This window comes from Colias philodice, chromosome 31 (genome assembly GCF_061535455.1).
Source record: "Colias philodice isolate Cphi_HAF_F1 chromosome 31, ilColPhil1 Martin Lab GWU primary, whole genome shotgun sequence".
In the NCBI taxonomy this organism is placed as follows: Eukaryota; Metazoa; Arthropoda; class Insecta; order Lepidoptera; family Pieridae; genus Colias; species Colias philodice.
Window position 1 is genome coordinate 4,944,516 of NC_143116.1, and position 23,326 is coordinate 4,967,841.

Genomic DNA, 23,326 nt, shown 5'->3' on the forward strand with positions numbered 1-23,326 from the left:
GTCATTAGTATTTAATAAAAGATATTCGTTCATCCATGGACGTATAAAAAAAGACGGACGGTATATCGCCTAAACATTGAGTGAAGCCTAGTAATGGCGGCGAAACATCCATGTGTGTGTGCCATGTTGCCATGGCAACAGCTGTCCTGATGACAATGGCGGCTGTATTTTTTTCTATAAATTTTGCCGTAATAATTTTGTCATTAAAACATAAAAGAAATAACTTGCTTCCCTGTGGAATGTAATCCCTTGTGTTTTGTTATTTAAAATTGTACTGTTGCGACACCATTTAACCACGCAAGACGGCATTTTAAATATTTTTTGTGAAACAGTGACGCAGTTAATCAGTCGGTAGTTCACGACGTAATGGCGGCTGACTAGCTTACTATGGTGAGAGTGTGTGCGTGTTTATTGTCTTTACACGATCGCTAGCTTACTATGGTGGCTTCACGTTGTTTGTTCGTAATACGGTGTCCGTCTTTTTTTAATTTTTATACGTCCATGCGTTCATCTAGAACTTTCGACTGGATGAACGAATTTTGGTAATAAATTTTTGAAGTGAAAACTTGTTTAGCGGCGTTGAGCACTTTTTCTGTAATGGGTATAAAATGTTAAACTCGCGTCAGGACACGTGACCTGATCGAAAAAGCGTAAGACGGATACCATTCCAAAATATCAAACATGCTCAACGTTAATAATCAAGTTTTCACTTCTGCCGGCACTCCCCCAGTGCAACCCGGCTTTTTTATGTGAATCTCACTAAAACAGTTTTTTGAATTATTAATATTGGCACAGAACTAAATTAAAAGAAAAAATAGTCCCAACTTTATACCCTTAAAAATTTAAACTACATTTTTAAAGTTAAGCAACGTGACGAGCGGTTTAGAAATGGATGGGTCTTTAAATATATTTTTTATCTGTTTTGAATAAATAAAATAATTTATTTGTACTAATCATTGTGTTTGGTTAGATCATTATAAATTCGTTTTTTAGGTTAAGAAATATAAGAAAAAATTGAGTACCACCTATACTAACGTATTTTTTTTTATTGAGCCCATTAATGAGAAATAGGGAAATAGTTCCCGTATACTTTTGAATATTCTGTTTTTGACACAGAAACAACATTTTTTTCGTAATTACAAAATCGATTATAATTTTATGTTGATGTATTTAAAATGTTCTAGAACTGTACATGTTGAATTGTGTTTCTTTAAATATTTACATAATGTATAAATTCCGATGAAGTTAAACTATGGTGTTTATCATTTTTATTCATACAAAAAACTAGTTTTCACATACAAAAATAATTCATACATAAAAACCATTACATAAATGAACCAATATTTTTTTACAAATATGAAGTTTAATCAATTACAAAAAAACCAATACACCAAAAAAAAATTTTTTTTTTCACAAAAAACGTGGGTAGTTTTACATTTTACAACATCTTCCTTATCATATTGTTCAAAATGCCGCCATGTCTGAAGTAACTGAGGTCCACTTCAGTATCGTACCGCACTTGCACTTGGAAGGTCGTGCCGTTGTCCACCTGCAGAAGGAATAATAAATAAATTAATATTTTTAGGCAGTTCAACTTATTTCAACATATTTCATTTTAACGGATTTTAAACGCGATTTATTCATCCTATCCTATCCTATCCTACTAATATTATAAATGCGAAAGTTTGTGAGGATGGATGTGTATGTGTGTGTTTGTTACTCTTTCACGCAAATACTACTGAACCGATTACAATGAAATTTAGCACACATATAGAGAGTAACTTGGATAAACACATGGGATAGTTTTTATCTCGGAAATCCAAAGGGAACTGCGGGTTTTTCTTTAAAAACGCGGGCGAAGCCGCGGGCGGAAAGCTAGTTTGACGGTCATTCAAAAATTGCTACTTGTGAACTACCTCCAACTATGTTACTACATCTATATCTATACTAATATTATAAGGCTGAAGAGTTTGTTTATTTATTTGGACGCGCTAATATCAGGAACTACCGGTCCGATTTGATAAATTATTTCGGTCTTACATAGCCCATTTATCGAGGAAGGCTATAGGCTATACACAAATAATAATGATAACCACACTATTAAACTAACAGCAAACAAAACTCACTCTTATTCTAAAACACACTCATTTCACAGAAAATTTACTCCAACTCACACTCACTCCAAAAATCTCACTTTGACACATTAATAATTACAATTCTAATTTCTATACAACTGATTAAAATATAACTTTTAAAAACACACTCATTCCACAGAAAACTCCAACTCACACTCACTCCAAAAAATCTAACTCCAACTCACACTAATTACAATTTTTCTTTTTTTACCTTTACATCAAGCAACTGATGAGTTTTCAGGTTTTCCGGCACTTCAATATTAAACATTTCCTTCCCAGTCAGTCCCAGGGTATCCGCGTTTTGCCCGGGCAGAAACTGTAGGGGCATAACGCCCATACCAACTAGGTTTGACCTGTGGATTCGCTCGAAAGATTCGGCTATAACTGCTTTTATGCCCTGGGAATAGAAAGAAGGGAAAAAAATTAGATTTTTTTGTGTAAGAAGGCTAGACTAACTTAATAAAACATTTTTTTTTAATATTTCAGGACAAATTTCACACACGGCACGATCTGATCCCATACTAAGCTTTCGCTTGTATTATGGAAGCCAGATGGCTCATAAACATACATATATAATTTTAAATAAATACTTATATAGATATTCAACACCCAGACACAGAGCAAACATCTATGTTCATCACACAAATATTTGCCCCGGGTGGGAATCGAACCCACGACCTCTGGGCTTGGAAGGCAGGGCCACTACCAACCAAGCCAACCGGTCAGTCAAATTTCCTACATAAACTCACCAATAAATATGGACCCTTCGCTGCCCAGTCTCTACTCGAACCGCTACCATAGTCTTTGCCCACTATTGCAATTAGGGGCACATTTTCTTTTGCGTATCTAGAAGGAATATTTTTAATTATTAATAGCGGAAGTCTTATCTTATCTTAATACTATTATAAAGGCGAAAGTTTGTATGGATGTATGGATGTATGGATGTTTGTTACTCTTTCACGTAAAAACTACTGAACCGATTACAATGAAATTTAGCACACATATAGAGGGTAACTTGGATTAACGATTAACACATAGGATAGGTTTTATCCCGGAAATCCCTCGGGAACGGGAACTATGCGGGTTTTCCTTTGCAAACGCGGGCGAAGCCGCGGGCGGAAATCTAGTATTATTATAATGCGGGAATCATGGTGTTTATAAAATGTTTTTTAATAATATGATTACAACGGCGAAATATATTTTTTATTTAATATTCATATTTGGCTAATTATAAATTAGTGCAAATTAACAAAGTTTCCCCAAGTGCCTATACACAAAATTGCCCCAAAGTGCCCCTAACCCAAAATAGATACCAAAATTGCACGTTATACGAAATTGCCCAAAGTGCCCCTAATAAAAATTTGCCCCAAAAGTGCTCCTAAACACAAATTTGCCCCAAAGTGCCCCTTAACACAAATTTGCCCCAAAAGTGCCCCTTAACACAATTATGCCCCAACGTGCCCACAAAACACAAATTTGCCCCAAAAGTGCCTTCTTATCCAAATCTGCCCCACAAGTGCCCCTAAACACAAATTTGCTCTAAAGTGCCCCTAACACAAATTTGCCCCATAAGTGCCCCTAAACACAAATTTGCCCCAAAGTGCCCCTAACACAAATTTGCCCCTAATTTTGCCCCAATAGCCTTACCTCTCAGCAGCATCAAATATATCCATACTATCGCCACTCGGTATATGAACAGTCTTCGGTCCCGGCGCGGCGGCCATCTTGTTCACGATACGAATGTTCGCGAACGTGCCTCGCGACATTACCGCGTCGTTGCCTCGCCTCGAACCGTACGAGTTGAATTCGCGGGGGGTTAAACTGGGCATAAAAATATAATATTTGATAAGACAGTAATTTAAAAAAAAAATTTGACGTAATTTTGTTGTTTAAGTATTTTTACGCGAAAAGCGAGTATGCAAAACTACAAGTCCCTTCGCGCTTAGTATACCAATAGTGGGACACCCTGTGTAAACATGTAATAAATATATAACTCACCCTCTACTAGCTAAATATCTAGCGGCCGGCGAGTTTCTAGCTATAGAGCCGGCGGGTGAGATGTGGTCTGTTGTTACAGAATCACCCAGTAACAGCAGACACCTGGCGCCTACTATACTTTTTATTGGGGGTAATTCCTGAAAGTGTTATTACGTGTGTGTATGTCAGAAGTGAAACTTCTTTGGCAAGATTCAAAGATGACAAAATCCTCGCCTTACTAACGTGATGATATTGCCATATGCTTTAGGTGCGTTGAGAGTAAAATTTCAAGGTCGCGTCATGGCAATACCGTCACGTCACGGAGTAAGGCGACGATTTTGGTATCTATGAATCTTGCCAAAGAAGTTACACTTCTGACAAGTGTGCTCGGCACACACGCCATTTTTTATCCTTATTTAACAACACGATGTAGTAATTTGTAAATAATATGTAATAAACAATGAAAATTATTATTAGTATTAAAGATTCAGTAAAGATTTTTTGTATCATTTCTATAGGTTTTAAATAGTTTCTAGCTATAGAGCCGGCGGGTGAGATGTGGTCTGTTGTTACAGAATCACCCAGTAAGAGCAGACACCTGGCGCCTACTATACTTTTGATTGGGGGTAATTCCTGAAAGTGTTATTACGTGTGTGTATGTCAGAAGTGAAACTTCTTTGGCAAGATTCAAAGATGACAAAATCCTCGCCTTACTAACGTGATGATATTGCCATATGCTTTAGGTGCGTTGAGAGTAAAATTTCAAGGTCGCGTCATGGCAATACCGTCACGTCACGGAGTAAGGCGACGATTTTGGTATCTATGAATCTTGCCAAAGAAGTTACACTTCTGACAAGTGTGCTCGGCACACACGCCATTTTTTATCCTTATTTAACAACACGATGTAGTAATTTGTAAATATGTAATATGTAATAAACAATGAAAATTATTATTAGTATTAAAGATTCAGTAAAGATTTTTTGTATCATTTCTATAGGTTTTAAATAGTTTCTAGCTATAGAGCCGGCGGGTGAGATGTGGTCTGTTGTTACAGAATCACCCAGTAAGAGCAGACACCTGGCGCCTACTATACTTTTGATTGGGGGTAATTCCTGAAAATGTATGTCTTATTTTGTAATTTTAAAGTGCCGAGCACACGTGCACACGTGTCAGAAGTGAAACTGGTTTGCTGTCTGTGAGAGAGAGAGAGATAGAGTCGGACAGAGAAACACTCGCACGCCGCACGGCTAACGCACGGGTAATTTCTGAAAATGTGTTTAAATTGTATTTTTTGCGGGTAGTTGGTCAAAATAGTTTTAAGAATAGTTTAAATAAGTTGTTCATTTAATTAAAAGCAGATGTTAGGATGCTGGAGGTGCTATTTTTTTATTTGTTTTGTTATTTTTATGTACATATTTTAATATGTACACAGTGAGACGTTGAGGTTGCAATTTAGATTTAAAAACCAAATGTGTTACGATAATGTTGTATTATTATTTTTGAAATTGTACCTGTGTGCTCTCCAAATGAATAAATAAATAAATGAAAATTAATTGCAATAATTTACTGTAGCAGCAGTTTCGCTAGTTATTGTATAAAAAAAATATTATTGGGGTAGTTCTTGAAAAATTTATCTGTTTTATTTTGGGGGTAGCTGTGGAAAAGTTTTTCAATACATTTCTTTACTACACGACATCTAAATTGTAAAACACAAACATTTATTTTTTATTATAAAACAAAGTATTTAATATACCAATCTTTACCTATTAAAGTGAAAATACAAATCCATACTAGAATACTAATATACTAATACCAATATTACTAATTTTAATTATCTGACAACGCGGTTGGCGCAGTGGTAAAGTAACTGCCTACTGAGCCGACGGTCCCGGGTTCGATCCCCGGTCAGGGCAAATATTTGTGTGATGAACTCAATTATTTGTTCTTGGGTCTGGGTGTTATCTATATATGTATTTATTAAATATTATATTTATCGTCGCCTAGTTAGTACCCACAACACAAGCCGAGCTTACTGTGGGACTAGGTCGATTTGTGTAATAATGTCCTATAATATTTATATTTATTTATTTATTTATTATTATTTATTTATTAATATTATAAATGCGAAAGTAACTTTGTCTGTCTGTCTGTTACTCAATCACGCCTTAACTACTGAACCAATTTGCATGAAATTTGGTATAGAGATATTTTTATACCCGAGAAGGGACATAGGATAGGTTTTATACCGGAAAGCCCACGGGAACGGGAACTATGCGGGTTTTTCTTTGACTGCGCGGGCGAAGCTGCGGGTGGAAAGCTAGTAAAAATATTAAACGAAAAATTTATATTTTCTTACCTTAGTCATACCATCGAAAAATGGTGGTTTCTTGATATATGTGGAATTAGGGTCCCATCCGTACAATTTTCCTTTCGGCACGTCCAGGGTCTGCCATGATGGAGAGCCTTGCTCTATTTTCGCGTATACCTGTTAAAAGTAAGTAGTTAGTTGTAGTGGTCGGAAGTAGTAATAATCTTCTTTATATATAAAATTCTCGTGTCACAATGTTAGTCTGCATACTCCTCCGAAACGGGTGGACCGATTCTCATGAAATTTTCTGTGCATATCGGGTAAGTCTGAGAATCGGCCAACATCTATTTTTCATATGTACCACGGGCGAAGCCGGGGCGGACCGCTAGTCTATCTATAATATTATAAATGCGAAAGTTTGTTACTCTTTCACGCAAATACTACTGAACCGATTACAATGAAATTTAGCACACATATTGAAGGTAACTTGGATTAACCCGGAAATCCCACGGGAACGGGAACTATGCGGGTTTTCCTTTGAAAACGCGGGCGAATCCGCGGGCGTAAATCTAGTATGTAATATTTTATTAATTATACATTTTTTATCTATATATATAAAAATGAAACCCGTTTCGCGTTGTCACGGTATCACGTGTGAACGGCTGAACCGATTTCGATAATTCTTTTTTTATTATATTCCTTGAAGTACAACGATGGTTTTTATGTAGAGAATACGTAAATATGTACCGCGGGCAAAGCCGGGGCGGACCGCAAGTATTAAATAATACTAACCTCCTTAAACATGCCGGGAATTACATATTTATTTTCGACCTCTTGAATTTCAGCGCGAGTAGGCCAAATGTCCCTCAGGAACACAGGAGTGCCGTCAGGGCGCTTACCTGTTGACAATTTATTATTTTTATAATATTTTTTGAAACTAACTACCTTCATATTTGGAAATTAATTTCTACCAAGAATCGGCGAGGAATAAAGTTTCTTTGTACAATGTTCATACAAGTCAATGGGGTAACTTTTTCAACATCTTGATATTTCTAGTAAACTTATGTGTCAGTTAAAATGATAATTTATAGAAAAATAATCCTAAATAGTCTCACCAAAAGCTCTTGTTCATCAAATTTTTAACAAAAACATTTTTTTTATCATTCTAGATCGCGCATCATCTTTGCAGAAATACCAGGACACCGAGGTTGTTGTAATTTCTTCATATTTTAGCTTTTTAGATATCACCACCGCCTTTAAAATAAAAAATGTATGCGTGTACACACGTAAGAAGTGAAACTTCTTTATGACCTTAAAAATGTCACGAGTATGGCGTAACGCAAAAATGTCACGCGTACGGCGTAACGCAAAAATGTCACGCGTACGGCGTAACGCAAAAATGTAACACTAAATTTTTGTCCAACCTCGATATAGAAGTTTCACTTCAAAAAAATGCGGAGTTTATCCAACTTTTTTGCACCAAAATTTATAATTTTCCACCTTTATAACCTAACAAAAGTACCAGGGCACCATACACTATGAGCAGGTTGAAATAATTTTGGTCGAATTTCCCTATGATTTATCCTGTAAAGTACCAGGGCACTTATACACTTTTAGGAGATTGGAACTATCTTTTTTCTTTTTTAAGTCAAATTTCCCTATGATTTATCCTGTAAAGTACCAGGCCACCATACATTACGAGGAAATTGAACTATCTTTTATCCATTTTAAGTCGAATTTCCCTGTAAAGTACCAGGCTATCAGAACTCACCAAGCGGCTGTGTCACAAAGTCTATATCCACGGTAGCGGCGAGCGCGTACGCGATCACCAGTAGCGGGGACGCGAGGTAGTTTGCCCGTGTGTTGGGGTGAATGCGGCCTTCGAAGTTGCGGTTGCCGGATAGCACGCCGCAGCATACTAGCTCGTTCTGACGGGGATTTTATAAAATTTTGTTTGAGTGAGTGAATTAATGAGTGACTTGAGTGAGTGATGTGATTAAAGATAAATAATAAATATAAACAAATATTTCAGGACAATTTTTCACACACGGCACAATCTGATCCCATACTAAGCTTTCGCTTGTGTTATGGAATCCAGATGGCTGATAAACATAGATTTTTAAATAAATACTGATATAAATAATTAACACCTAGACACAGAGCAAACATCTATGTTCATCACACAAATATTTGCCCCGGGTTGGAATCGAACCTACGGGCCATGAGCTCTGGCTTAGAAGGCAGGGCCACTACCAACCAAGCCAACCGGTCAGTCATACCGGAAACGTCGTAAAGAAACGATTAAATGTATTAGGGCCAATTTTTCAATGCTTGGATAAAACTTATTCGTCGAATAATGTATAAAACTACCATTTTAAAAACGTATTCTAATTGCCCGTATTTGACAGTTTACGTGACATTTTAATATTATCGTGTAATACTTAATTGGACGGATAAGTTTTATCCAAGCATTGAAAAATCGGCCCTTAATGAACAATAAAATTAAAGAACGAATAAATGAATGATATTCCTATATTTACCATAGGTGAACGAAATAAATTGTAAATTACTATACATATGGTTTATCTTTATTAAATAACATTAATTAATGTACAATTATAAAAATAAATTGTTTTCATTAAAAAAAACAATGATGTTTCACATAGTGCTTTTTTGTTAGCATAATATTTTTATTTTTTAAATTAACACAATAAATTTTTAATTTAATTCAAGCTGTTTTTATTATTTCCCCTACTTCCTTAACAAGTCCCAATAAACAGAAAAAAGATAATTTTACATACAATAAATAAATAAATTTAATTTTAAAATCCTTACCTTTTCAATAGTATTAGCGATATTATCGTCAATCGGACCAGAGTTACCAATACAGGTCATACATCCGTAGCCGACGACGTTGAAACCTAGTTTTTCCAAGTATGGAATAACTCCGGATTCCTGTAAAAATTTTGTATGTTTGTTACTGCGTTTCACAGAAATTATTGAACAATATTTGATGAACAATGAATTTACGATTTAAAATTAAAATTTGCACATATCCTCAAAAAGTAATCCCTACTAATATTATAAATGCGAAAGTAACTCTGTCTGTCTGTTACGCTTTCCCGCTTAAACCTCTCAACCGATTTTGATGCAATTTAGCACAATCTTTAGACCCTGAGAAAGAACATAGGCTACCTTTTATTGCAAAAAAACACCACGCGGGCGAAGCCGCGGGCGGAAGCTAGTTCTAATATAAACATGTAATAAAAGTTATCTACTAATGTGTTCAGCTTTGGGAGCTCCAAAAACAATGAAAACGTACATTCCAGTGTTTTCTTTACTCAAATCAAATACTTTACACAACTAAAATACATTTTTAAATATATTTTTTCTACCTACCCTCAAATAATAGGTCACCACTCCAGAACCAGGCGATAGAGATGTCTTGATATAAGGTAGCACACTAAGGCCATTCTCCACTGCCTTCTTTGCTAGGAGACCTAAGAAATAAATGTTATTAGAGTACATGTACTTGAAATTTGTGAATAAAAGAATGCTATATAGAAATTGAAAAGGTTTAACGGATTTAATATTCGCTTTAAATCTGTTTAATCGTTGCGTTAGGATTTTTGCAGTATTATTTTGAGTTTCGGTATATCACCAGCTCCAAGCAAAAAAAACAAAACTTATTGCTTCAGTTTTAACTGTATATGTACAAGTATCTCACCAACTTTAATCAAAATGTAAGGTTTTGGAAATTTCATTAAAAACGTGGTCTATGTTCATTTAAATTTGAGTGAAGATTATGAGTTTAGGTACCTACTACTCTACTACTCAAAGCATGCAACGATAGTTTAATTTTAATCCCCCGGAATCACAGACACAATAGAAAATCTATTGTGTCGTGGCCCGATCGGGCCGCTCGGTGGTCAAGGGGATAAATTCAAGTATGACCACATAAAACAATATTTGGTAAAGTAATTAATTATTTTAAGGGCCGATTTTTCAATGCTTGGATAAAACTTATCCGTCCAATAAAGTATTACACGATAATATTAAAATGTCACGTAAACTGTCAAATACGGGCAATTAGAATACGTTTTTAAAATGGTAGTTTTATACATTATTCGACGAATAAGTTTTATCCAAGCATTGAAATTTAAGTCTAGCTTTAAGTACAAATAGTATTACACTATTATTCTAGCACTCACCAGCCCCCAGCATAACGCTCGGATTCGACGTGTTCGTACACGACGTGATAGCCGCTATGATGACAGACCCATGGTTAATGGTGTACTCCTTGCCATCGCTGAAGGAGAAACTACCCGAAGCGGATAATTGGTTTGGGGACAGGCCGAAGCCTTTGAAACCGATCTGAGTGAACGAATGAACGATTGAATGAAAATTTATTTATTTATAACATTTATTTCAGGTAACAGACAATAAGTACAGACCCATAGAATAAATACCTTACAGACTAACATGCATATTATAATAATTTATAACTAAAACTAAGAATATACTAATATAAAGAATTTTAATTAAAAGCAAAACATATCCGTACTAATATTATAAAGCTCAAGAGTTTGTTTGTTTCAACGCGCTAATCTCAGGAACTACTGGTCCGATTTGAATAATTATTTCGGTGTTAGATAGCCCATTTATCGAGGAAGGCTGTAGACTATATCACAATATATTATCACGCTAAGACCAATGCGGGTGAAACCGTGGAGCATAGCTAGTAACAATTAAAACAATCCAGATTTTTTCTGTTTATATAACAAGAAATATACAAAAAAACAGTGGGACAAGGGACGTTTATATTCGTCCCAAGCCCCCCACTATGGGACATAGGGTCCAAATTAAATCTGGGTCAAATTAAAACGATCGTTTACACGCCCCTGACATACATACACACGGAAATGTCGTATAATTATAAATATAGCTAACTCAGCATTTTTATATTGCCTTGAATATGATGTACTAGTTTTCACCCGCGGATTTTTAATTAATTTTGTTTTAAATAAACAGCTGTTAATGGTATTTATTTCTTTTGTTTTATTGAGTGATTTTTAGAAAAAATTTTTTTTAATAACTAGGTATATTTTATGTATTTGTTAATTTTTTTTTAGAATTCTGAATAAAGGTTGAAAAACAATTTAGTTGTTTTTGTATAACTGGATGATATGATCATACCTATTGATAAAATTAAAGCTATAATGATCGGATGTATCAATTTTAACGAAACTCTGTTAGCCAGACAGTTTATATTATAAGTAGTGTCCGACCGAACTTTCGGTTTCGGTTTCGGTTTCGGCCGAGTTTCGGCCAAAAATCAAGTTTCGGCCGCAGTTTCGGTTTCGGCCAAAATCGGCCGAAACTTTTGCCGAAACCGAAACTTATTTCGCAAGTTCAGTGAACGTAGCTCACACACGTTCACGCTCGCCTAACTTCGTTTTCCTCGGCAACGCTTTGACGGACGCTGTCAAAGCGTTGGTTGACCCACGCTGGTGGAAACAATTTTTGATTATCTATGTTGAGATTGGAACTGGGTGTAATAGTAATTAATAATTATTATTTTTATATAAGAGGTACCTAAAAGAGATTATTCTTCTAAGTACAAATACCAATCCAAAGTATTAAAGACTCTATTAATAAAGAAAAAGATCTCAAAATACCAATACTTAGTATTTAAAGTAACAGTTACAATTACTGATTTGATTTAGATGACTGATTTTACTGAGAACTTAATTTGAAAAAATAATAAAAATTATAACGCGTTTCATTAAAGAAACGAATCTTCAATGGCGGCCAAAGCTGACACTGACATATGGTAGGGTATTTTATTAATTATTTCAAATTGTTTATTGACAAACTTTTTTGTTATGGTATTTGTGTATTTATATGAATTATCATATTTACGTATACAGAATGCAACAAAATCCCCATAATACTTGTAATGAGCCCATAAAACTGAGCAACTTTTCCCAAAGAAAATATTTTGTCAAATTCCAAAAAAAACATTATTTAAGTACTATCGCAAATACATAATTGTCATTGTTAATTTATGATAAAAACTATTATAGGGAAAATCAAATACATTTTAGTGATTTTACTTTTCCCAATTTTTTTTGCATGCCGTACGGCCGTGTGTAAGCAAGAGGGGATGATAAGCGCCGCCATTTAAGATTCGTTTCTTTAATGACATGCGTTATAATTATTATAAAATTGTTATCTACACTAATATTATAAAGAGGAAAACTTTGTTTGTTTGTTTGTTTGATTGTAATGAATAGGCTCATAAACTACTGGACCGATTTTGATTAAATTTGGCACAGATAATCTTTAGACCCTGAGAAAGAACATAGGCTACCTTTTATTGCGAAATATGTACCACGGGCGAAGCCGGGGCGGACCGTTAGTTATTAATATTTTAAAAATATTATTTTTTTATCTTATATTAAATAAATGATTACAACAAATTTAATATACTGTGTTTTCATTTTATGCCCTAATTAAGGCAAAATAATAGGTAAAATCCCCCAAAGTTCAGTATTTTTAGAAATTTCATACTTGACCACGTGAGTTTCGGTTTCGGTTTCGGTTTCGGCCGAAACTGAAGCCACGGCCGAACATTCGGTTTCGGCCTGGAAACCAGTTTCGGTCGGACACTAATTATAAGGAGTAATAATACTATATAGGGATAAAGAATATTTTGAAAATTCATTGAACGTTTATTGTTCTTTCTAATTAAAACTACTGAACCGATTTTGATAAAACTTTGCACGTATATATAGGTTATAGCGTGGAATAACATACATGTAATGGCTACTTTTAATTTCCTATATCTCTATTTATTATCAAGAAATAATAAGGCTGTGTCCGAAATCTATTTCAGCACCAAATTTCACGAAGATCCGATCAGCCATTTCTGCGTGTTACTATTACATTACTATTACACTTTCAAAAATTAATACATATAATAAATTATACATATTATAAAACTGACCTCAATAAAAAAATGATGAACAGACAAACAGAAATATGTATATCATATTATTTATAGTATTGTTAGGAAGAGAAATTGCTATGTTCGCAAAATCAATGTTTTGTTTTATCGTGATTTATATTATTAGTTTAATTTTACTTAAGTTAGGTAGTTGTGTTATATTCTCAAATTCTTGGTATGTATGTTAATTAATTTTTTAATTAGTTAAATTGACACACTAATTTTGGTGCGGTTTTGCTAACGTGGTAAGCATTTTTACAGTTAGAACATATTTTTAACCGACTTAATAAAAGATCTCAATAATTTTGTTTCTTTCTGTTTTCATTTAGTACCTAGTATTTAAATTACATAAAAAATATGATTATTATAGTTTTGCTTCCTGTTCTAGCTAGTTTTTAATAAGACTGAACCGATTATGATCTGGGGGCACGGCAGTGCCCCCGCCAAGTCGAGCAAAAAAAAGCGGCACGGCCGTACCATCCTTTTCTCGAAGCAATTCGGGCCTTTTTCGACCCCCTATAATTCGGTTGTGGATAAAGCAAGAAACCTGAATCTTCAGTAACTAATCCGGCATTGTATAAACACGGAATATTTAAAATTTCAGTCAATTTGAACCAGTAGTTTAAGAATGACAACTTGTTAAAGTTTCTAAATTTTGTCACTCACTGACTCACCGATCATCAAAAGTCCAAGGCACTTCTAGCAGACTTAGAAGCTTCATATTTGGAATACATATAGAGTTTAGTGTCTTAATCATGGGAAAACTTAAATATTTTGTAATTTCGGTCCAGTTTTCCAAATACACCAACTGCATCAATAACTTTGTAATCCCATATAAATATATGGGATTACAAAGTTATTTATGCATTTGGTGGTTGGTGGTGGTTATAAATTTAATAGGTGTAGATAGGTACCTACCATATGAGGCAAGGGAGGGGGTATAGGGTGGGTAAGGGTGTGTTTAGCCCATGAAACTGAACAACATTATTACTTGTAAAATGGTCGACGTAATGAAAAACACATGATTGGACATGTCTTGAAGTACGAAAATGTAATAAAACAATATATTATAATTTAAATCTGTTATATATAAATTGTTGGCGCGACTAGCCTCCTTACAGACAGACTGTAAGGAGGCTAACTGTGGCTGACGCTCAAGAAGTAGTACCGGAAAAGAAAAAGAGGAAGACTACATATAAAAATAAGAAAATATCCAGGCTAGGCTAACTGTGGCTGAAGCTCAAGAAGTAGTACCGGAAAAGAAAAAGAGGAAGACTACATATAAAAATAAGAAAATATCATAAGACCTTTAACAAAATTCGTTAGAAGTAGATGGTATCAAAAAGAAAGGCTCTACAAAAAGAAGTGAGATCCCATCAAAAACATCCTGTAAAAAACCCAAGTCTCGCAGCTCAGTCTTTCTACCGTCAAAAGTTGTGAGATCCATGTAATACCAAGTCGGTTAATCTATTTAGTGTCTACTTGAAGGACCTTCTGTCTTAAGTTATTACATAAGTTATTATCATGCCAATATTAAAAATATTTAACGTTTTAAACAAATAGATCGACTTGGACATCGCATGAAAACAAAATGAATATTACAATATTATATTAGATTCTTTAGTCTCTCGCGCCTCACGCGATTGAAACTCTCGTTCCTGTTGGTCGCTGGCCCGTCGTGCTGTGTAGTGTGATACATACTAATAATCAAATCAAGCGATGTCCAAGTCGATCTATTTGTTTAAAACGTTAAATATTTTTAATATTGGCATGATAATAACTTATGTAATAACTTAAGACAGAAGGTCCTTCAAGTAGACACTAAATAGATTAACCGACTTGGTATTACATGGATCTCACAACTTTTGACGGTAGAAAGACTGAGCTGCGAGACTTGGGTTTTTTACAGGATGTTTTTGATGGGATAGACTTTTACAGTCAGTTAGATGGTATAGTATTATAATAAGCAATAACAAAATTTTTTGATATCCTCTAAAACTTTTAAACTGCAAGTGGTTATACAAATGCTTTTTTATAAAAAAGTAATAATATTTAAACGTCATATACAAGCAAAAAATGATATTTTATTATTTTTGTACAAACATTCCTCAAAACAAAGTATTTAATTTTTTCCGTTTTTTTTTAACAATTCTGTTTATATTTTTTATTCTAAACAAGTGTCGACCTAATTAGGGATTAACACTAATTCATAAAAATAATGTACATTGTACTTACAAAAATACTAATTAACCATTAGCAAATTATTATCATTATTTTTCGCAAAATATCAAAAGCCCAAAAATATTTTTACCTACTGTGTTAAAAATGTTATGTTTTTCGAGTGCATATTTATAAGTATATTATGTTATACTAATTTTATTACGCTATGCTCTATGGGGTCGTATTATGACCTCTTATTTCCAGACAGTTTACGCCGTGAATTGAACTGACTGGCAAATTCATAATATGATCGCAATAACCAGCCATGGTTAATAATGGTATTCTATGAATTTGCCAGTCAGTTCAATTCACGGCGTTCTGTCTGTACGACCCCATATCTCACAAAAAAATGGTAAAAAAATTGATGTGGGATTTATTTCAATTTATAAAAATTAATGGACAAATAAAAAATGTGTGCGTGTACTAGTGTAGGTACACAGTACACACGTAAGAAGTGAAACTTCTTTATGACCTTATTTTCAAAAAATAATTTACTATATGTAACTTTACAGAAATACGTTAATCACGCGTGGTAGGGATAAGAAAAAGATGGCGCGTAACGGAAAAATGTCACGCGTAACGAAAAAATGTTACACTAATTTTTTCCAACCCCGATAAAGAAGTTTCACTTCAATAAATTTATTTCATTTCATTTCAATTCGTTATTTAACTACTTTAAATCTAGTTATTTATTAAAAACACCACAAAACATTATCTACATTTGAATATTATAAAAAAAATCAATCAAAATTGTAACCACAAATTATCAGTATGCGGTTTGTTTAATTGCTACAAACTTTATAAATATGAAATTAATATTATTACATAATTATTGTGTTAAAAATACATATTGTGTTGAGGTATTTTATTCAATTGGCAGAATATTCAAGACGTAAGTATTTGTTTAAAATTATTTATGTATGTTTATCAGCCATCTGGTTTCCATAACACAAGCGAACGCTTAGTATAACCAATTAATTATTCGGGACATAATTATTGCTTTTTAAATAAGTAACTTATTAAACTATGTGTTTGTTTATTTTTATATTGAAAAATTTTAATCGTCTTTGTATTCCGAATATTCGAAATATTCTCGAAACTGCAGAATAAATTTTGATTCGAATTGCAAAACTCGCAAATCTGAGCAATAGAATAACTCCAGTATTACACATACATACAAACAATTTCGCCCTTTACTATAAAGTATAAACCATCGAGAGAAAAACACAAAACTAACTTTCCCTAAAGATCAAAATCAGTTCCAGGCATCACCCCAAACATACATAAAAACTTAATTCCCACATATCACCGTGAGAAACATTAATTAAAAACTTCCAAAGAAAACAATTAAGTAAACAAAATCATTAGAAAATTAATGATTAATCCCCTTAATTATATTATTTGTAAATACCCTCAATTATCATTAGGTAATGATGCTTATTCGCGTATAAATACTCATGATTTGATTAAAATCAATCAGTATCAAATACGCATTCATTCGGTAAACATCTATACTTATAACATTATTAATTTGCAAGCTGTAGAATTTGTTTGTTTGAACGCGTTAATCTCAGGAACTACTAATCCGATTTGAAAAATTACTTCGGTGTTAGATAGCCTTTTTATCGAGGAAGACTATATATCATCACGCTAAGACCAACAGGAGCGGAGCAATGCGGGTAAAACCGCGGAGCACAGCTAGTAAGTGATATCTACAATTCTATGTTTACAGTTGTTTAATAATCATAATAGTGTGACAGTTAGTGTATGTGAGTGTAGTTATATTTAAGGTAAGTTAGTTTTATAGTCACTCAGTAGTTATATGTCACTGAGTGTACTCAATTTCACATAATAACCAACTCATTGACGATTTATAGTGAGGAATGAAGCTAACTCAGAAGGCACGTATCTTGTTATTAAGTGGCAGTAGTTACTAACTCAGTAGGCATGTACAAATTCTGTCACTGGGTGTGTAATTACTGCCACTGAGTGACTTTTTCATCAGCTATACTGTCAGTGAGTGACTTTTTCATCAGTTGCTTGTTCATAATTACTGCCTTAGAGAAGCCGTGGTCACTCACTCAGTGGACATGTATTATATTCTGTCACTGGGTATGTGATTACTGTTTTTCTATGGCCATTTCATCTTTATTATTCAGTGTTGTTATTATTTTATTAGAATACTTGACTTTGAGAGATAGTAGTCACTCACTCAGTCGGCATGTTTTATATTCTGTCACTGGGTGTCTGATTATTGTCACTCATTGACGATTTCATCTTTGTGCAATTTAGCCAATGAGATTTTTGGCATATAAAACCGGAATGGTGTGTTATTTCAAAATAAATTGCACTGTCTTTGAGAGATAGTAGTTAGTCGCTCAGTAGACATGTTTTACATTCTGTCACTGGGTGTCTGATTATTGTCACTCATTGAAGATTCATCTTTATGCAACTCAATGGTTATGTCTATTCCATGTTTGTTCTGGTAACATTTTACCTTTTAGGTAAGGTAACAGTTCAGTTTATATTTTGGTTGTTGTATTATCTAAGTTTATGAAACACATAGCTAAACAGAAATATTGTCTTAATGAAATAGTAGTCATTAACTCAGTAGGCATGTGTTAATTCTGTCACTGGGTGTTTGATTGCTGCTTTAGTATGACCAACTCATCATTTATTATTATCAAGAAAGTTTCCACAAGAGAATATTTCAGCATCCAAAGCAAAAGATTTGATTATTTACGTTCAATCAGTACAGTCTAAAATGAACGGTTGTCACACACTCAGTAGGCATGTACTACATTCTGTCACTGGGTATTTGAAAACTGCTTTTTGAGACTATTTCATCGGTTCATTTGTTGATATTATTCAAATTATTACCTAAAAATGTGTACTTTATTAATGACAATATTTAAATTCTTATTAAAATGTATAATTTGTGTTTTTAAGAGGCGGTAGCCACTCACTCAGTAGCCATGTATAATATTCTGTCACTGGGTGTATGTTTACTGTCACTTACAGACAATTTCTTCAGTGTAATGCAATTGAAATATGTTTATTCATGCGATCTACATTCAGTTATATTATCTTTGGGAGGCGGTGGTCACTCACTCATCAGACATGTTTTATATTCTGTCACTGGGTGTGTGATTACTGTCACCCATTGGTTATTGCATCTAAGGGGCAATACAAAAATAACTAAAAAACACGCTCTAATACGACGATATTTTTGTATCGTCACCGATTCTTAAGTGTGAGGTTGAATTCAATCATTTATTTATTATTTTATTCAGGAAAACATTGACAATTATTAAATATAAAAAAAATAAAAAATACACTTCTTTCCGTTTAAGATGGGTCAAAATCGAATTTAAGAGTCGGTTACGAATACCTATGAATGAATTTACGAATAATATACAGTTGAACCTAATGAGCGTGTTAAAAATGTCTTGAACTGAGGGTAGTCACTCACTCAGTTGACATGTGCTATATTCTGTCACTGGGTGTGTAATTACTGTCACGGTCAGACGTTATCTCCTGGGAACTATTTTAACAATCTTTGAAGCCTTCATCTAGTAATTTTGTTTTGAAGAACAGTGATTTCTCACTCAGTGGACATGTTTTATATTCTGTCACTGGGTATTTAATTACTGCTTTTTATGACTGACTCATCTGTGCTTTTTATTTATTAACGTTTTTTATTTAACACTATATTGTGCTGCCAACATAACAACCCATATATTTTTCTTGAGTGTGTTTAATTATAAGAAATCTTGTAATAGTGTATTTTTATTATTATAAATTTACTTTTTATCAAAATTTGCAGAGTAGCAGTAGTCACTCACTCAGTAGACATGTTTAATATTCTGTCACTGGGTTTTGATTACTGTCACTTGGCGAAAAATTCGTCTGAAAGTTATTTATTATTTAATTTTTGTAAGAAGAGGCCATAAAGCAATGTACTGTTACAGGTATGATAACTTTTTCTCTATGACATATTTTTCAAGAAATATAAGAATCTCTCGCAAGTTGAAAATTTCACATTTACCAATATAACTGTATATAATTAACTTGTTATATTAATATAATTTACGTTTATTTCATCGTTTGTATCATTAAGTGGCGGTAGTAACTCACTCAGTTGACATGTTTTGTATTCTGTCACTGGGTATGTTATTACTGTCACTTATTGATCATTTCTTCAAAAGCATTTATCAGATAAGATTATTATGAACTAGCTGTGCTACGCGGTTTTACCCGCATTGCTCCGCTCCTGTTGGTATTAGCGTGATGATTTATATCATAACTATATTATTATAGCCTTCCTCGATAAATGGGCTATCTAACACCGAAAGAATTTTGCAAATCGGACCAGTAGTTCCTAAGATTAGCGCGTTCAAATAAACAAACTCTTCAGCTTTTTAATATTAGTATAGAGTATTATGAATTTGTTTTTATTTATTTTTTTGCTTCATCTTCTTCGTCTTTAATGTAAGAATATTGTCTGGGAGAGAAAGTAGTGACTCACTCAGTAGACATGTTTTATATTCTGTCACTGGGTATGTTATTACTGTCGCTTCGTGGATATCTTATGCTTCAGTCATCGCTCATCAGTAATGTGTATATTATGTTATTTTACAGATGGATAGTTATATTATTTGCCGGTTTTATTATGTGATATATATGTGTATGAAAATGTGGCTAAAGAGTAGCTTAGGCAACCTTTTTAACGCGATAAATTATTTTATTCCTATGGTAATTTCCTATACGCGGGTAAATCCGCGGACGGAAAGCTAGTTCAAGTATGAGATATAATGCAAATGTGTGTTTATCTGATTACATAGTAAATATATGATCTACTTATTTATGTACTGTGTTCTATAACAGTTTTCTATGTACAAATATTCTGTTTTAAAAAAAAAAGTAGTTAGTTACGCAGTAGTCATGTAATAAATTCTGTGACTGGGTGTCTGATTACCGCTTCTTCAAGTCTATTTCGACGATATATTAACTTCGAAAACGAATTTAACTTATTATGTTATGTCTTATTGCCTTCAAGATCATTCAGAAAGAAAAAATTACGATTGTCTGTAAAAAAAAGTTGTCACAAACTCAGTAGACATGTATTCAATTATGTCACTGGGTATTTGATTACTGCTTTTTTAGACAAAAACATCAGTGAATATTTTGCTGCTTGTAAGATAGCTTACATCTCGAAGAATCTAATAAATATATGAAAGCATTTTCTTCAACCTGTATTAAAGGAATATTTTCTGTAAGAAACAGTTATCACTCACTCAGTAAACATGTTACAAATTGAGTATTTGAATGAAAAATTTTTTTGTGATAAATGGAAAGATCATATATTAGTTTTATAACAAAACTGTTTTTATTTTTATTTTTTTTGCAATAATTCAAAAGTTATTTCAAAATAAAAATTAGTCTTTGAATCCAGTACCGAGACACGCCGACAACTCCCGAAGCGTCACCCGAATGCGTGTGACGTCATAATGTTAGTTTTCACTCATTGCAGTTGATAGAAAAATAAATATGTATTGTAGTTTGAAAAACTAAACAGGATAATAAGATAAATTCATGAAATTATTGTATTGTTACCGGGTTTTTATAAGTATACAAAATTTAAATTAAATCCGTCGGTTTATAGTGGGTCTAAATCGAATCGAAAGGAGAATTGGTTACTTACAAACATATGTTTTAAGCTGATCCTGGCGATCCTTATCAGTATAAAAGGATAAATTTATGATATTATTGTATTGTCATCGGACCTTGATAGAACAAAACCCGTCGGTTTTAAGTGGGTCAAAATCGGGTCGAAACTTCGAAAGGAGTCGGTTACATACAAACATACAGATGAAGCTAATAAAAGCGTGTTAATAATAAATACAGGGTTTTGATCTATTTAATTTTGTTGTCATTATTAAATTACATATTAATTATATTAATTTTAATTATATTATTTAAATTTATATTAAAAATGGCGAACCTCAAAAGTTATCGTTTTGTACCATTATGTACGAATACTACAAAGGCAACTCCTGACAAAAATCGGTGATCATAAATATATCAACATCAAGAATATTATTTTCGTAACTAACTAACTAATTCGGAACCAACAAACAAATCGTATCTTAGCAATAAATCAATATTATTGTAATAGCCGTAAACGTTATAACATTATGACGTCACAACTATATGGTGACCAGTCATGGCGCGTTTGTAGTCACGTGATTCTAATTTAAATTTCATCAATTTTTAATTGCTTATAATTAACGGAAAAAAATGTTTTTGAAGTTATTTGTATTAAATATCAATATTATTAATAATAAAGTTTCAAAATACATAAAAAAAATCAATAATTTTTTTTTATTCAAATACTCAATTCTGTCACTGGGTATTTGAAAACTGCTTTTTACACGAACTATATACGTTATTTTATACTCAAACTTTGAAGAAGAAAAAGAAGCCCTTTTATTTATTTGTGTATGTGTGATTATTATTTTTCAACTTTGCTGTATATTATTTAATTAATATCAAGAAAAAATGTCTGTGAAAGAAAGTATTCACTCACTCAGTTGACACTTTATCAATTCTGTCACTGGGTATTTGATTACTGCTTTTTACACGACCTCTGGCTTGGAAGGCAGGGCCACAACCAACCAAGCCAACCAGTCAGTCAAAATACTTTATGTGATCGTTTTTATTACTTTTGTATACATTTGCGGTCTTACTAATAAAATTTTACCCATTCGCTTTGCAATGGATTAGTTATTGCAATAACCTGTCTTGTTTTTATGATTGACGTTTCATGTGAGCAAGAGCAGGACACAGCTATGGTAGAAAATGGTAGAAATTTATCCATTGTTTAACTTTTTATTAGTAAGGCCGTTAATTTTCTGAGGGTAGGTTGTCACTCACTCAACTCACACCAACTCACCTTATTAGTCAAGCACTGCGCGAAGTCCACCTTCATCTCGGACACGGAAACACGGTCCTGCGGTCGTTTTGGTCCACTCACTGACGTCACGACCGTTGATAGGTCCAGTTCGACTATCTGTAATATTATTATGTTTTTTTATTAAGAACTGTTTAATACATTTAAACTTAAACTGATATTAATATAGTTAAGTAGTTTCAAGTTCATATAGGCCGTAAATTAAAGTTACTTTTAGATCTTTTAAATGTAACTACATTGTTGCCTGAAATAGAAAAAAAAAAGACGTGTGTCACTCGGGGACTGCCGCGGTAAAGCTATTGCATGCTATGCCTTCAAGCCACACCTCCGTCCGTCGGAGTGGGAAGCGTGAGGTTTTTTCGTTACGGAATTTCTGGATTCGGTCCCCGCGCTCAAGGCCCGCGATAGAAGCTATGCAATAGCTTAAAATTAACCGATATTGTGGCGATCATACAACAAAAATGTAACGTTTATTTTTGTTATTTACAAATATTTAATACAAGTTAATGTGAACTTTGATAGCTATAGTATTTAAAAAAAATCATTCACTCAATCGTTCATTCACTAAAAATATGTTTAGTGAATGCAGATATTTTCAGATATTTGTAATATTCCTTGAAGTACGAGGATGGTTCTTATGTAGAGAAAACATTAACATGTACCACGAGCGAAGCCGGGGCGGGCCGCTAGTATATAATATAAGT

General features: G+C 33.4%; 1 protein-coding gene across 1 annotated transcript in view; it reads right to left on the bottom strand.

Moving 5' to 3' along the window:
• Positions 1-507: 507 nt before the first annotated feature.
• Positions 508-23,326, bottom strand: part of LOC149475273 (cytoplasmic aconitate hydratase-like) — a 30,699-nt gene continuing 7,880 nt past the window's right edge. Inside the window, exons 11-22 of the mRNA XM_089713717.1 lie at positions 22,605-22,721; positions 10,632-10,794; positions 9,820-9,920; positions 9,256-9,375; positions 8,192-8,348; positions 7,213-7,319; positions 6,469-6,597; positions 4,134-4,270; positions 3,783-3,956; positions 2,885-2,981; positions 2,347-2,532; positions 508-1,549 (exon numbers count right to left, since the gene is read on the bottom strand). Coding sequence (XP_089569843.1) covers positions 1,439-1,549; positions 2,347-2,532; positions 2,885-2,981; positions 3,783-3,956; positions 4,134-4,270; positions 6,469-6,597; positions 7,213-7,319; positions 8,192-8,348; positions 9,256-9,375; positions 9,820-9,920; positions 10,632-10,794; positions 22,605-22,721 — 1,599 coding nt within the window. The 3' untranslated portion in view covers positions 508-1,438. The remainder of the gene's footprint in view (positions 1,550-2,346; positions 2,533-2,884; positions 2,982-3,782; positions 3,957-4,133; positions 4,271-6,468; positions 6,598-7,212; positions 7,320-8,191; positions 8,349-9,255; positions 9,376-9,819; positions 9,921-10,631; positions 10,795-22,604; positions 22,722-23,326) is intronic.